Below are 16,933 nucleotides of genomic sequence, written 5' to 3'. Positions count from 1 at the left end.
TTGCAATTAGGGGTGTTGCGATATACCGGTACTGACAATAATCGTGATACTTAAATAATGAAATATCGTTATCATGATAATTAGGGGCGTCACAATACACCAGTATTGGAAAATGAATAGTACACATACTATATAATATACACGTAATATGACATAATCTAGCACCAGCTCCATTATGGGGCATTAAACTCTCATGTGTGATTTGTTTCATTCATACTCAACACCGGAGGGTGCCCGTGTGCAAGAAGTCCACAAACAAGATTCATAGGAGTAATAAATCAAATAACTTCCCAGGAAATCCCTTATATGGACAAAGGCGTCCAGATTCGCTGTAGCTGAATAAAACGCAGGAAAAATGTTTTGTATAATGAAACATGATGAGAATCAGCACACAATTATAACAGTATATGGTTTATCTGTATTCTACAAGCCATCTCAAGTATTTTCATACGGATAATGTATATTCATATTACTAGGGTGACCATACGTCCTCTTTTTCCCGGATATGTCCACTTTTTGAAACTTAATGCGCCCGGGCAGAATTTCTAAATCGGCCAAATTTTCATATCGGATTCGGCTTTTGCTTCCTACAGTCACCATTCATTGTGTACGTTTTGTATTAAAGCCCTACGCGGGACTATTTTCTTGATTCTGCTCCCACTAAATTTCAGGCCATTTTTTTTAACAGCCAAATTACGCAATCATTCTAATATTAAGTATAATTTCTCTTCAGTGGGTCGCTATCGTATGCGGAGTATTTAAATCTCTTTTGAATGAGCGGCTATTTACTTTCACTTTCAATTTCGCTATCACATGCACTCTGTATCTTACAAGATCAGATTTGAGCACATTATCAGCTGAGCAGCAAATCCTCCAGCGTGATTTGTCAGTCATGATCCATTAAATCTGATTCCTGCAGCTTGTGTTGGATACAGAGTTGCCAAATCCGCGTTTTTTTTGCACAAAATTGGGCAGATTTTGGGTTAAATGTTTGAAATATTGCATAAATTACATTTGACTGAAATGCTTGTGTTGAAATATTTTGCATTCTACCTGTGATAAAACTATGCAAGATGCTAAGTTTTATGATGGTCACTGGTAGGAAGCCTTTTATTTGTGTTTATGATCAATCTGCACATGGGTGACTGTAAAATATACATATTAGGTATGGAAATGAAGTATTTTGAGTTTTAATATGGGATATGGTCACTGCTCTGCTTTGGGGGCTTTTTAACACTCACCGATCCGCCCCGCCCCTTACATCCGGCCCCCACTGTCCTCCTTTTTGCAAAGTGAAATATGGTCACCCTATACCATATTGCAATGCTAATCAACAGCCTTTATCACTCTATAGAATACTATCCACAAAAGGAAATTATTTCAAACACTTGATCGACACTATAGCGCAAATCTGGAGTAAAAATATATAATCTCATAAATGGTCTTATTTGACACTGTGCTAAACTAAAAAATTATTTTTTCTATTTAATGTAATCGTTCCTTTTGTATGCAATGGTGTAATTCATTGGCAAAAAAATAATAATTTGACTGATAGCATGATTATTATTTCAATTTTTCAAGATTTCTATAGATATCACAATACATAAGCATGTAGTGAAAAATCTGATATTGTGACAGCCCTAACTGCAATATTCATCACTACATGTAGAGGTTTCAAGTTCAAAATAAAATGAGATTAACTATAAAATAAAAATAATAAAATAAATATCTCTAGATATAGATAGACATACAGATATGTAAGAATACATTTGCATTAATATACATTAAATATAAATTCTATGGCAAAAAATGCCATTCTAATAAAAAAAAATGCAAAAATGTTACAAAATATGAAAACATCACTGATTGTTTTATTGTGTTGACTGTATTATATTTTTGTATTTTAATTAGTGCTGTCAAATTGATTAATCACGATTAATCGCATCTAAAATAAAAGTTTGTGTCTACACATGTGTGTGTACTATGTATATTTACATGTATATGAAAATGTGAATGCATACAGGTATATATTTAAGAAATATATGCAACATACATTTAAATTTATATATAATAGAAATCATATATATATATATATATATATATTTTTTTTTTTTTTTTTTTTTTTAGATATATACACGTGTGTGCGTGTGTTTGTGTGTGTGTGTGTGTACTTGTTTTTGCTACATTGTGGGGACCAAATGTCCCCACAAGGACAGTAAAACCTGAAATTTTTGACATTGTGGGGACCGGCTTGTGGTCCCCATGGGTACAAAAGCTTATAAATCATACAGAATGAGATTTTTTGAGAAAGTAAAAATGCAGAAAGTTTTCTGTAAGGGTTAGGTTTAGGGGTAGGGTTAGGGTAAGCGGATAGAAAATACAGTGTGGACAGTATACAAACCATTGCGCCTATGGAGAGTCCCCACAAAGATAATAAACCAGACTGTGTGTGTGTGTGTGTGTATTTATATATACACAGTACACACACATATTATGGAAACACAAACTTTTCAACTACTGCAATAGAATTAAAATGTGAGAATGGATGACAATTTTGAATTTGGGGAGAAAAAATTGTCCAGAGGCAAATCTGCCTGTTAATCCATCCCAGAAACACACCTAGTGAAACCAAGCTGCTAAATTCAGCTTCGAAGCGAAATAACATGTAACCTATTTATCTGGCAAATTACACACAGCATCAATGAATTAATACCTTGCCAGGCAAAACGTAAGATAAGTGGAGAACACGGCATCTCCCTCATTTCTCTCCATCTCTCTTCGCCAAGTCACCAGCCGGCCCCCTGTTCACGACACCACGCATTGAAAACAACCATATTGGCTTTACTTAACCACATTAGCCATGAACACAGATTGACAGCACCTCTCTGCGCTGCCTCCACATCAAATAATACAGAGCAAATGGCATTCAATACAGCCTCATAACCACAGAATTGGAGATTCAAAAACAATTTTAGAGCAATAAGTGGAAGCCACTGAATGGGATGAAAATGCAAATGCAGACAGCTCTCCGGCACATGTCTCGTTCTAGGCCTCGGTCTGCCTTTCATAATATCCACATTCAATGCATTAAGAGTGTCATACAAAGGCAGAGCATGTTTGCATTTTGTAATTTGTGCCTTTTCATAACCACCAATAAACGTGGAGCTGTTTAGAGAGACGTCTAATGGATGGCAGTGCCCGTGAGCGACAGCAGCACTCGTGAAGATCCCGCTCATTTGGACGCTGGTGTCTGCACACGCCACTAATTCTGACACACGATTTCTATGAGCTCATCTAGCCAGAGATAACATTCATCTACTGCAAATACAACCAGGGTAACTGCGAACAGACAGAGAAAAGGGCTATGCATTACAGATTATGAGATAAAGGTCACTAAAGGTGCACTTTGGGTATAAAAATGAGTGATTAACTGATACATCAGTAGCTGTCAACTGGTTTTGTTTCTGTGTCAAGACAAAAACGCATTACAATTCTTTAAGTAAACAAAAATATAATATAAAAATCAAACGCTGAAATGTCATGCCATGTTTTTTATTTGTAAATGTTAGTTTAATATCACAAGGAGAAAATCTGAAAAAAGGAATGGGTCTATGTAGGTAAATTATATAACTTTATATATAACAGTATATGTAGTATGTACACTACCAGTCAAAATTATTCCTGTGATCAAAGCTAGATTCAGCATCATTACTCCAGTGTTCAGTGTCACATGATCCTTCAGAAATCATTCTAATATGCTGATTTGCTGTTCAAAAAACATTTTTTTATTATTATTATGATTACCAATATTTAAAACAGTTGAGTAAATTTTTTCAGGATTCTTTGATGAATAGAAAGGTCCAAAGATCAGCATTTATCTGAAATAAAAGCTTTTGTAACATTATACACTATACTATTTAAAAGCTTGGAGACAGTATTTTTTTTTAAAGTGATGATAAATACATTTATAATGTTACAACAGATTTCCATTTCAGATAAATGCTGTTCTTCTGAACTTTCTATTTATCAAAGAAACCTAAAAAAATTCTACCCAGCTGTTTTCATAATAATAATAATAATAATAATAATAATAATAATGTTTTTTTATCAGCAGCAAGAATATTACACTGATTTTTAAAGGATCATATGACTGGAGTAATGATGCTAAAAATTCAGCTTTAAAAATCACAGGAATAAATTATAATTTAACATATATTCAAAAAGAAAACAGTTATTTTAAATATTTCAAAATTTGACTGGCTTTGCTATACTTTGAATCAAATAAATGCAGGCTTGTTGAGCGAAAGAGACTTCTTAAAAAAAAACATTAAAAATCTTACTGTTCAAAAACTTGTACATTATACTGAACTTAATATGTACATTTTTTATACTGAAGTCTAAACATCTCTTGGATTGCACGTCTATGTAAAATGTCAAAGCTGAAATACAAATACAAAGCTGAAGAATTTTTACTGCTGTCAGCAACCCAATCAAAACAAACCTGTGACCGACCAGTTAAAAAAAAAAAACACTGACATAAACCATTAAGCACGAAAAAAACGAGTATCCAAACACTTCAGGAAAGTAAAGCAATGCCCTTTAGTTAAAGTCTAAACACAAAGAACTTTAGGAGGCTCCAATGTAGTGATCATTTGCTTTGTCTGCAGGGTTTCTTATTGGTAAGTAGAGAATAGAGGGCTAAAGCTAGAAAATAGCAGCTGCACACCTTTCTATATAAGGCCTTTCTGCAGCCCCCCATTGTAAATAAACACAGATATAACATCAAGAGAACAATTTAGGCAGTAATTAACGGCGAAGAACAAACAGCGTGGTTAGAGGGGGGCACGGAGCTGATTGAATTAAGTGCACAAACAGAAACAAAAGCTGCAACAAAGCATCAGCGCACCGCTGCTCACCAGCTCCTCTTTGTTTAATAAACTGCAGACTCCCTGAATGCTAGTCAGCATAATGAATCTGACTTGGGCAGAGGGGTTCTGAAGGGCCCCAAAGAGTCTATAGCCTCAGCTTTCACATTCAGCACATCGGGGCCACAATGGGTTACAACTCAGATAGAGATCAGGAGCTACAAAGCAAGAGGGAGATAGAGAGCCTGCCTGTACAGAGCCCTCCTGTTTAAAAACAATGGTCTAATTACAACATTTATAACCCCAGAATTCTGGAATTGAATTTAGCCTCGACTTAAGGAGTACGCTGGCATGAAAAGACTATTTGATTAGAGCAGCAGTTGTTTCATTTTCGGCACAGCAGATTGCCGAGCATCTCGATCCGGCTGCGCAATCTGTATTCATTATGGCCTGTAAAAGGATGATCCTCGGACCGCCGCTGCGCGCGTTCATGCAGATGCGCGGCGCTCGGCATGGCCCCTGCCATTCCCTTACAACGCGTCCCGCTCGCCGCGCCAAGCACAGCAGCACCCGGCCGCCAAATTCAGCCTTTTAGCCACTCAAAAGGGCCCCGCGGGCTCCCTCCCCTTCCCAGCGGCGGCCTTTATCAAAAAGCCCTGAAGTCGAGGCGTGAGATGTTTGGCTCTTTTAATGTATATAAATGGGCCACCTGCCTAGCTGGTTGGGGTTTCGGGGGAGGAGGACGAGGGACGCTGCAGATGTAATCTGAAGCCTTCATGTTGGCAGGGGGTCCGCGCATGGCACGCTCTCCCGTCTTTCCCGCAGAGGGAGTGTATTGGGCTCCGTATGGAGCGCAGATGCACCCGCCATCCGGATGATCGCCGCGGTGCCGAGGTGCTGCTGGAGCCGCTCTGTGCAGCGTGCTTATATATCTGTGAAATGAGCTTCCTGTGCAGATCCCCCAGCAGCCTGGCCAAATCACAGTACATTAGCCACATTAGCCGCTTGTATAGCAAGACTGTAAATAGACACGCCATATTGGGAGGAAACACTCTGCTTGTGTGACCACATTAGCAATGGCTTGGAATGATCGCAAAACAAAGCTGGGGCTTAATCACAATGTTTTTCTGAATGAGCAAAGAAAATAACCGCTGTTCTACTTTCTAATGAATCGAAATATTAGATTAATAATAGGGCTGTCAATCGATTACAAATTGCAACTGAAACAAATGATTTGCAATTAAATGGCACACATCAGTATTTGCTGAGAAAAGCCACAAATGAAGATAGTTTGTTTGGTGATATATGTGCAAAGTTGCATCCTTTGTGGACAGCCCATTTTAGTGTTCTGTTCCATTCTGTTGCACCCTATCCAGCATGTACAGCAGCTGGGGATGCACTGGTAGTACTTCAAGGTTGAATTGCTGCAATGGTAGAAAAATTATTAAAATGATGACATTTACTTATGGGTCAGAGGGCATGATTAATTGTGCTCATTTTTAACAAGTTATATTTACCAATTAATCCCACTAAATCAACATGTTAAATTGACAACCCTAATTAATAACATTAAAATAAAAACAAACAACATCTGCAAGTAAAATCAGAGCTGATGGATCAAGGAAGGCTGTTTATTTCTAATAAGACAAATGACATTTTAATATAGTGTCTGTGAAGACTCCACCAGGAGAACCTGGATGAGAACACAGGAGATCTACGTCTTGCTGGTTGGGCTACTTTACCTAAATTACAGGTGTAATCCTCAAACAACCTCACCGAGAGCTGAACAGGACCCCTGCCACATCCTAGACATCTGTTCTCTCCTTCCACCCCCCCTGAAGAAACCTCAAAAACGGTGGGCAGAGAGATGACAGGGAAATGACTTAAAAGCATTTCCACACACAGACTGGAAGAAAATACCAGCCAATACACAGAAAGACTCTAGAGGAAAGCGAACAGAACAAACGTGATTGGAAATAATGTTCCTTTTTCGTTTGTTGTTTTGCTGTTGTTATCGTAACATGAGGTGTTAAAGGCGGCATGCAACACATTTAACTTCCACAATGTAATGTCTTTCACAGTGAGTGGGTTTTTAATCACTGGAAGATGTAAACATAACCTCTATGAAATCTATATTAGAATAAATATAGAATATATTATTTTATAACTACTATTTTCCTTTCTTTGAACCAGTCTTACAATGCAAAATTCACCTGGCAGATCCAATCAAATAATGTTCATTGAAAATGGTTGAATGTTACAGCAACAAAAAAATAATAGCATCTTTTTGCATACATAAATAAATGTGTGTATATATATATATATATATATAAATAAATGTATATAAATGTATATGAATCTATATATATACTTGGTTCTCTCTATATCTCTAACCGAAATACAAAAAAATAATAGTATCTTTTCACATGAAGAAAAAAAAATGTTAAAATGTAGTAAATCGTTAAACATTTCTTTGTCCTACATGGAACTGTTGTTTAAAAAAGCTGCAGTGTTATTAGTTTTTTGTTTTTTTTTTTTGTGCCAAATGTAAAAATTGTCCTATGGTGTGACTGTCTCATGCATGGTTCAATAAATTACAACTTGTTAAATTAAAAAAAGCATAAAAATGTTAATAAATACCTCCAGCATAATTATACAAGTGTCTACTGTAGTAAATGGCAATCATTTTTTTCATCTATATATTTCTGAAAGTGTAGGAACTTGATACATTTTGTCTCTGAAAACCATGTCCTCTGGTGTGACACCATATCCTGATTTTAAATCAGCCAATTCCAGAAAAAACTTTTATTAGTTGAAGGACCCCATTCATGGTCATGTTACTAAAGCCCCCCTGTCAAGCCCATGACATGTGCACATGGTCGATTTTTGTCTCAGAATTGTTCAAATATTTCACTTTTTTGGAACCACTACAGTGTTATGTTTTGTTGTCCTTTGATGTGACACCCCTAAATTATATTTTTTAATTAAAAACTGTAGGTCAAACCACATAATCGTGGAAAATTATGCAAATGTGTCTTGCAAACCGCTAATGATAGGTTAACTATATAATAATATATAATATATATGTCACACCATAGGACAAAACAAATGTCACACCAGAGGACAAGGGTCTCTTTAAGAACCATTTAAAATATTTAAATAAGATTTGTTAAACTCCTTTTTATTCTTTTTCTATCTTTTTTTATTGTTCTTAAATGCAACTAAACTATTTTCTGATGTTTTTGCAGAAAACCTGTACTGTTGTAAAGTGTCATGAAAATAAGTATTAAATGTGATGCTTTGTTTTTGAAACAGAAAGAACTGAGGGAGAGAAATTGATGGAAGAGAAAGGACATGGAAATATAGACAGAAACAGGGATCCATCAGAAGGAAGGATATCCTAAGAGAACGATGCAGAAAGTAAATAGAATCAAAACCATGCCTTAAAAAAAAAAATATCTATATAGTTAAAAAAAAAAAAAATTAATTCACATCTTAATGAATATAGTTTCAATCATATATCAATAATATTTAGCGGTCTCATAAACAGTCATATTTAGCTGTGCCACACATGCAGCGGGAGGGCTAGAAGAGTTTCAGTAAAATATTGATTGAAAGACACTGAATTTTGTTGATGAAAATGATTTTGTTTTGTTTCAAAAAACATGTTGATATTGTTTGTCAAAAATAAACTTTCTTTCTTCTTTGACATGTTCAAAATTAAATAGAAATACTTTAATAACTACCATTTCTGTCCTTCAGTGTGACATAATGTCCTATAGTGTGATGTAATGTCCTATGGTGTGACACATAAAAGAACCACAGATTTGTTTTTATCTCAAAATATCTTAAAAAAAAAAAAAGAAAACTGTTGAGTATTGCAATAGCAGTGATGTAAATATCCCTTATCTTAAAATTGTATAATTTTCAGCAGTTTTGAATGGATGACACCAAAGTTTATCTTGTTGCCAACAAATCATGGGGAAAAATGATGTTAATTATAATTTCATATTAAATAAACAACACTATATGAAAAGTGTCTAACTGTGAAGATACATCTCTCTCATGTTATTTGTATATTATTAAGAGTTTTTTTCTTAATTTTTGCTGTCACACCATAGGACAAACGTATGCTAAAGTTCAGAAAAAAAATGTAAAAAAAAAAAAAAAAAAAAAACAATGAAAAAATGTTATGTTAGTGACCCTTTACATTTTCTCAAAGATCAGACTTTACACTACATAAACATATGCATTTCTTTTTCAAAAACTGTCAAAATAAATAAAAAAAAAGATTAGCTATTTGTCAGCTACCCGTATTTTAAGTGTTTGAAAATGTTAATACTTACAGTATGTTATATATATTTAGTAATTCACTATTATAATTTTCAAACAATAATAATCAAAAAGGAAAGAAAATCAAGATATAGTTAGTTATTTCTAACTTAAATACCTGGAGTATATAGTTATTGTGATACAAAATAATAACATTTTACATTTCGGTCATTCCACCTACTCCTAGATGCGACCTGTCTCATGCTCTTATATTTGCATATGTCCAGAGACTGCATCAGCTGCCCTCTAATCCTACACCTCAATATCAGATACACATGTCCACATACACACTTACACAAGGATACACAAATGGCACCGCCCTTGGCCACACAGATCTAGCTCCAGTCCTCTAGAGACAGCGCTGCAGACATTCATTACCCCTCCCATCATGTCCTTCAGTCCAGTCTGAAGGACTCCAGAAGGGTTAAATGTCCCTGAAACACAAAGTATTGCATGAGTGTGTGTGTGTGTATGTGTGTGATAAGAGTCCATTATGCAGGTTTACAGAGTCAGATGCAGAGGCCGGGCTGTGCCAAAGAGCTGATATTACACAGCACAACCTCCAGCAGCCTTCCCAGAACACACAGCCAAGATCACTCAGCACACGCCCATTCCCGCAAATCTCTCTTGCTCTCTCACACACACACACAGAGAGAGACCATCACATTCACACACTCACATAGACACACACTGAAGCTGGTGCACAAACATACGCTAATGCTACTGTTAATACAAGCACACACCTGCTCCACCCAGTCTCCCTCCACTCCAGCAGAAAAATCAATATGCATCTCATCCATTACAGCACTCACGGATGGGCCAGGATCTCTACTCCCATCTCCATCTCTCCTTTCTCTGTTCTTTCTTTTCCTTTCTTTGTGCAGATACAAGACGTCAAAATGTTTACACTGCGCTGCCGTCACTCTGATGAGCTAATAGCAGTCTTTGACTCTCGTACAGAGCATGGAGGGGAAAAAAACACATACTTAATGACATTAATTAGGAACATCATGCAATCGACTCAGAAGGTCCTTTCGTCTATGATCAGGTATGATCAGGTGTGACCAGGAATCTTTGCCTTTAAAAGAGAAGTCCACTTCCAAAACAAAGATTCACATATAATGTACTCACCCCCTTGTCAACCAAGATGTTCTTGTCTTTCTTTAATGTTTTTTGAGAAAAACATTTCAGCATTTTTCTCCATATAATGGACTGATATGGTGCCCCGATTTTGAACTTCCAAAAAAAGCATAACTGATCATTACGCTAGATAAGACCCTTCTTTCTCGGCTGGGATCGTTTACAATCGTATTTGGGATCGTTTGAAGCTGCATTTAAACCGCATTTTGGAAGTTCAAAATCAGGGCACCATATCAGTCTATTACATGAAGAAAAATGCTGAAATGTTTGCCTCCTTTTGTCTTTTTTATGAAAAGAAAGGAAAAAGAAAAGGAGTCCTACATCATTTCCAGTTTGCTTTTTATCTCCCAATATTTTTTGTTCTCTCTCTACTGTACCTTTCAATAAAAGTGCCAAAAGGGCCACAAAGAAAATTAGAAATTTTAAAGCATTACACAAAAATCAAACACACTCGCATCCTTCAAGCTACCTTCAGTGTTTATAGGGTGTGTAGTTTTACACAGAGTATAAACAAGCATAAAACCATCCAAGCAATTAATAAAGCCAGCTTTAATATTCACAACTATACATTATAAATCATGGATGTGAACATTAAAAATGCCCAGAGCAAATTCACAGTTGCTGTAAATTTTCAAAAAATATCAAATATAAATGCAGAGGGAGAAATAACACTGATTAAAAATGTCTATATAGCACCATAAGCACATCTTAGATATGTGATCAAACCTAGGTGTCCTGAGTTCCTTGTTCTCCTGTAAACATGACCATCCTCTTTAAAGACAATTAAATCTGCTAAAGCATTTTTGTTCTCAAACACAGAAGCTAGTATAATACACATTTTGGATGCACATTAAAGCAACGCCTTCATGACGATGCCACACACACGCGCACACACACACACACACACACAGTTACAGTCGTTGATTAAACCGAAGCCGCAAACTCCATCCCATCGCAAAATAATTAACCCCAGCTCAACGAGAAGGAGGGAGTCCAGGTTCTAAGGTAACAGATTTTTTGGGTGGGGAAGAAAAGGAAAAAGACATCCATCCATCATAAAAAAAATGCCGCAGCCAATTTCCACAAAGCCGCTAAGCTGATTGAGACAACCAAATCTGTTTCACCAGCTTACATTTACTTCAAAATGGACATCTCAGCTTCAGTATCACACACTTTCACTGCTTCCATTTCCCCTGTTCTTTAGCAAAGAGAGAGTTGGTGGGTGTGCAGGAATAAAACACTCGTCAACTTCTCTGTGCCTGGCCTGATATCTCTCTAGCGCAGAGCTGGCCAGATCAGTACACTTTTATTTAACTATTCTGTTATTCTGCTTATTTGTGTTCTTATTCTGCTTTTTTAAATAATAAATAAATAAATAAAACACGCAATACGTGTTGCAGTTCTCTCTCTCTCTCGCAGACGACCCTTACCAAACAAACTCCATTCTGCTAAACCAACCGACCGCCCCCACCTCCTCCCACTGAAGTAGATTAAATTCACACTAGTCCTCATTTTAAACGGAAATTGGATTGATGGAGAAAAGATTACGGAGACAGAGGGCAAGGTGGTGACAGCGGGAGAGTGCGGGGAGGGTGGAGCCGGCATCAACAAAGCACCTCCGAAGCTAATAGTGTAAATGTTTCTCTTTTGCCACCTGTAGCGTATAGTGTGTGTGTTTGTGTGTGTGTGTGTGTGTGTGTGTGTGTGTGTGTGTGTGTGTGTGTGTGTGTGCGTGTTTTCTTCCCCTCCTGATCTTTCTCTTTTTTGCCATAGCAGCAAATATCCTGTTGGCGCAGGATGCAGAGTGGTATCTGGCCCTAAAATCGATCAGACTCCTGGACTAGGGCTTCCATTCATCTCTTGCCCATAAAATTTGATTAGCGCTGACTACAGCACTGCAGGGAGATGGGCTGATAGAGCCAGGCTACAGGAGATGGCAACAGCATCCCGCATTTTCATCTAGTCTCTCTCTCGCACGTTATATTTCATCTCTCTTTATATTTCTTTGTAAAGCACTTCCTATTAACAACAGCCGTCCCTCCTCACATCGTCCTCGGCGTGTGCAATCCTTGCGTGTAGGTATCTAAGATCAGTGAGATAGCATGTGTGTCCTCCTTCCGCCCCTCCTTTCTTAGTGTAAACCGTCCTCTAGCTATTAAACAAAAATGACAGGCGTGATGAGGCTTCGACCGGCGTTAACAAAACTAAACAACTGCAGCCCGGCCCAGCCAGCTGGCCTGTCCGGCGGACACGCCCTCTGTTCCCACATATCACTGTGGCATGTGACCACTCCTCTCCACCAATGACAATGTCCTGAGCTCACGAGTGGATACTGTCTGTCTGCGCAGTGACAAGCTAAGAGGACAGGAGGGGGGCAAAAAAAAAAAACTAGACAGACTTGAAGCTCGACAACAAGGTGAAGTTTGTCAGTTGTGTTTCTTGGGGAGAACGCTGCCACTTGTTGATCTGTCACGTGATAATTTCAAACCACGTGAGAAAAAAAGAAATTTATTCATTGGAGAGATAACTTGACTCGATCATCCATAAATTACATTGTGTATAAACCAATCTGCGCTGGTGACGCGTGTACCACGAGGTCTCTGTAAATTGATTACAGGCATGAACTGGCACTTGAGCGTCACGCTTCCACAGAAAAAGTGATTTAAATTCATGTAAGCCTGCATGATTTAAGATTCATTTGCGATATCGATTCTTCCAGGAGCCTGAGATGTCATTTAAAGCATCAGTCATCCAATCTGCTGAGGATTCACGTCAGCATAAGGGATGAATTTATTTGGCTGCTAATTGTCAGCCTTTGGGAGCTTGTGGGTGACACTTGAAAAACTTCTGGCATATCATCAATGTGGTAATGACAGGCAGACCTCACTGCCCCAAAATATCTTTCAATCTTTCATGACATTTAAAACTTCTGGACAGTTTCATCAAAAGTCGCTTGTATTACATGTTGCAACATTGCACTAACAAAGTAGAAAGAACAAAAAGAAAAAGATAAAATGTTAGATAAAAGATAAAATCATAGTTATGAACTGACAAAATTTGTTGGTACAAATAATAATAATAATAATAATAATAATAATAATAACAACAACAGCTATGAAATGAAATGATAATGAAAAAAAAAAAAAAGCTTATCTTTTCCTCAAACAACTACACAACCATTGAAAAGTTGATAAGCATGATTTGTTTTAAGAAATTACTCATTTTATTTTAAATAAATACTGTACTTATTAAATTCAGCAAAAATCTAATGTAATGGCTGTTAAAAAAGGAATACATTTGAATAAATGTATGTATAAAAAATAAAAAAAAATATGAAGAGTTTATATGCAGATAACTCATATTTTTCAAAAATCATGTTTTTATTATGTTATCATGTTTTTATTGTGTTAGTTAGCTGTTTTTTTGGTTTTGTTTTTGTTTTTGTTTTTTTTCTATTTTTACTGAATCAAATTAACCCAACTGCAGTTTGATTGAGATTAACTGGAATGCACAATGAAAAAACATGATTTTTGAAAACAGTTTTTGCAAATAAACTCTTCATATATTAAAAAAAGAAAAGTTATATTAAATTTCAATAATATTCCACAATTTTATTATTTCTTTATTTTAAATATATAAAGACCCTTAATTAGTATAAGAGATGTCTTTCAAAAAAGACAATTTCTAAATAGTTGTGTATGTTCTTATGACAACAGTCTGCAAGATTAATCGACTACAACAACAAAAAAAAAAAGTGTAAAATTGTAAAAAGGGGGAAAAAAGTCACTAGTTCATTTAAAGGCAGTTTCTTACAGCATGTGGTGCTTGGCGAGTTTTCATTTTGAAACCAAAATCCCCGAAAAATGACAGGAACGTCTCAGATGAGTTTTTTTTTTGTAAGGAGTCTCTGTGCAGGTCTGGGCTCACCTGAGTCTCCCGAACGTTTTCCACTGTGAAGTTAAACCACACTCTGAAGCGCGGGTTACACGTGTCAGGTCTGATGAACAGATCAAACTCAAATTCACTGATGTAGTCAACACGGCCCAGGTTACCTACATAAAGACAGAGAGAATAAGAAAGAAAGTTAATTTCAGGCCTTGAATCTATTCAGTAGCTCAATTATATGCTTTAATATTTCCACGCAGAAACGCATATATTTGAAAATGTGTTCATCTTTAGTTTTACCTTGCAGACATATATACATCTACACAGACAGCAGTGATTGGAACAGAGAGATTTCCCTGTAGACTAATAAAATGTTCTATAACTCAGCTGGGATCCTACTGATATTTGTGTGTGTTCACAGTATTTCATTTATGTAAAGGGAAATAAAATACTGTTGCAGTCTAACCTTTTCTTTCCCCACAGATTTTGACACACACACTGTACACACACTCTTTCTGGGTGGGATGGAGGAAGTCAGCCGAGATGCTTGGCAGTCGCTCAGGTGACGACTAGACAGCTTTGGTAGCAGATCGCAGAATAACAAGCCTCAACATGGCTGCCGCAAACAAATAAATAATAACAAACCGGAAAAATGCTTTGTTGCTAACATATTATTCTGTAGGCCACACACAGATGACAAATGGCAGGTAATAAAGTTCAGTCTTAAACAAGCAGACTAATGGGAACACATGGAATATTCTCACACCATGTAAAGTAATACAGAGAAAGTTTCATCATTTGCATTTTTTTTTTGTTGTTTGTTTTTTTGAATATCAAACTAAGGAAAGCTAAAGCTAATCACTCTACTAACACATATAAATAATTTAGGAATGCTATATGTTGGAAGGACCTCATAATAATACCAGAAGGTACTAGTGGTTGGGTCATAAAGATTAAAAGAAAAGTTCCAAAGCAACAAGTTAAAAAGCCTTTATTATTGTTTTGGCTGATTACATTTTGGACTAGAAGTGCCTTGGATCCTTTCATCTAATGTTTCATTTTGTCCATTTTTAAAAGTGCACTAACATATAAAAACTAGCAGGCATTAGCTAAAAAGCACAACACTTAAATTTAGCTTTCATTAGGTTTTAAACTCATGGTTGAAGGTTGTTCCAAGGAGATTGTTGCTGCTAAATGACAACTTATTTGTGAAAAATGCTGCATTGCCAGGTACTAGTCCAGCAGCCTCATTTAATGGAAATGAGAGTAAAGAGTCAATTCATAAGGCTGGATGAACAGAAAGAAGGAGGGAGGGAGAGATGCATCTGGTTGCCCTGCTCATGCAGTCTGGGTTCAGGGAAAGAAGTATGGAAATCACCGCCCAGTGGAAGCTAGCTCAGAGCTAATTATTGCCAGATGGAGTGACCACCATTCCGTCACACCGGAGCCCAGTGGAACTTTATCCTTCTGTCAGAACAGAGACAACACATCCTTAACATTCCCAGACTTATTCGCAAACTCACTCCGCCTGTCCACAAAACCAGCGGGTATGGAATCTCTCAGGATGAAACTCTGAAAGTGTGAAGTTCATCCTTTTCAAGTTTCCACTTCCCAATACAGCCACTTCAGATGATTATAAATAAGCATGAAAACATGTCACTTTTTTTTCCCTTAAATATATAACTTCATAAACTAATTTATATATTTCAGTTCATTTTCTGAACGGCTGCCCAACGGTTCTAATGGTGACTGCGTCTTTCTTCCAGTGTATTGGGTACAGATTGATAGTGCTCTCCGGATGAAATGGATATTGGCACTTTAGCTGATTAAAGTCACTTTCTTTTAAACACAAATCTCCTGCAGCAGAAATCCAAGTATGACAGCAGTAGTACACTCCTGATGGAAAGGCGTTTTTATAGATTATCAGACAACTATTGCAAAGGTCAATGAGTGACCTTTATAAACATATCTGAAGGAAATGGAAAGGTCCATATGTAACTCAGACATGACACGTAGCTGAGAGAAACTGAATTCAATTTTACGTGTGGGTCAATAGATGCATTTCACAACATTTTCTGAAAGTGTGTGTGCATTGGGGTTTGACTGATACAAAAATTTTGGTTTTAGTATGATACCAGCTCTTGGTGCCTTGGCATTAATACTAAAACAATACTAAAACAGTTCTGAGTAACTAATGAAATTAAACAAGAGCTATCAATAAATGTAATAAATAGAATAATTTGAGATTAATCTCATGTTGCTGATGATATTGTAGCACAGTTTTTGGTACTTTGGTATAATTTCAGTACCAGTATACCGTAGAAGTGTGCTGCACATACATTTTAAAATGAGGCATCTAGATGAATTTAATCAGTTTTATAGTTCAAAACCTCCAGGGCAGCTAAGAACAAGATGTATTGCCATTTCACATTCTCCTTCATATCTTAACATGAATGACAGACGTGAAATCCCAGCAGAAGTGATAGGGCTCCACACCGCAGCTCTCAGCAACTGAGAAGAGTCAAGTCAAACATACTTTACACCAAAAATAACATCTGTTTTACAGCTCTAACATGTATTTTTTATACATCAGCCAACTATACAGCGAAAGAGAGAAAGGATCAGTAGCTAAGCCAGTCACTGGAGGAGAAAGAGAGGGAAGGAAAGAATGGGAGATTGGTGGCTGCACCTGTTCCAGACAGATGTGCACG

The 16,933-nt window shown here is 36.7% G+C and overlaps 1 protein-coding gene across 1 annotated transcript in view; it reads right to left on the bottom strand.

Annotated features, from left to right (window-relative positions):
• The window catches only part of agbl4 (AGBL carboxypeptidase 4), a 435,578-nt gene that overhangs the window by 392,289 nt on the left and 26,356 nt on the right, over positions 1–16,933 (bottom strand). Inside the window, exon 3 of the mRNA XM_051117092.1 lies at positions 14,265–14,389. Coding sequence (XP_050973049.1) covers positions 14,265–14,389 — 125 coding nt within the window. The remainder of the gene's footprint in view (positions 1–14,264; positions 14,390–16,933) is intronic.

Source organism: Labeo rohita, chromosome 8, assembly GCF_022985175.1.
Source record: "Labeo rohita strain BAU-BD-2019 chromosome 8, IGBB_LRoh.1.0, whole genome shotgun sequence".
In the NCBI taxonomy this organism is placed as follows: Eukaryota; Metazoa; Chordata; class Actinopteri; order Cypriniformes; family Cyprinidae; genus Labeo; species Labeo rohita.
This window is presented reverse-complemented; position numbering and strand designations above follow the sequence as displayed.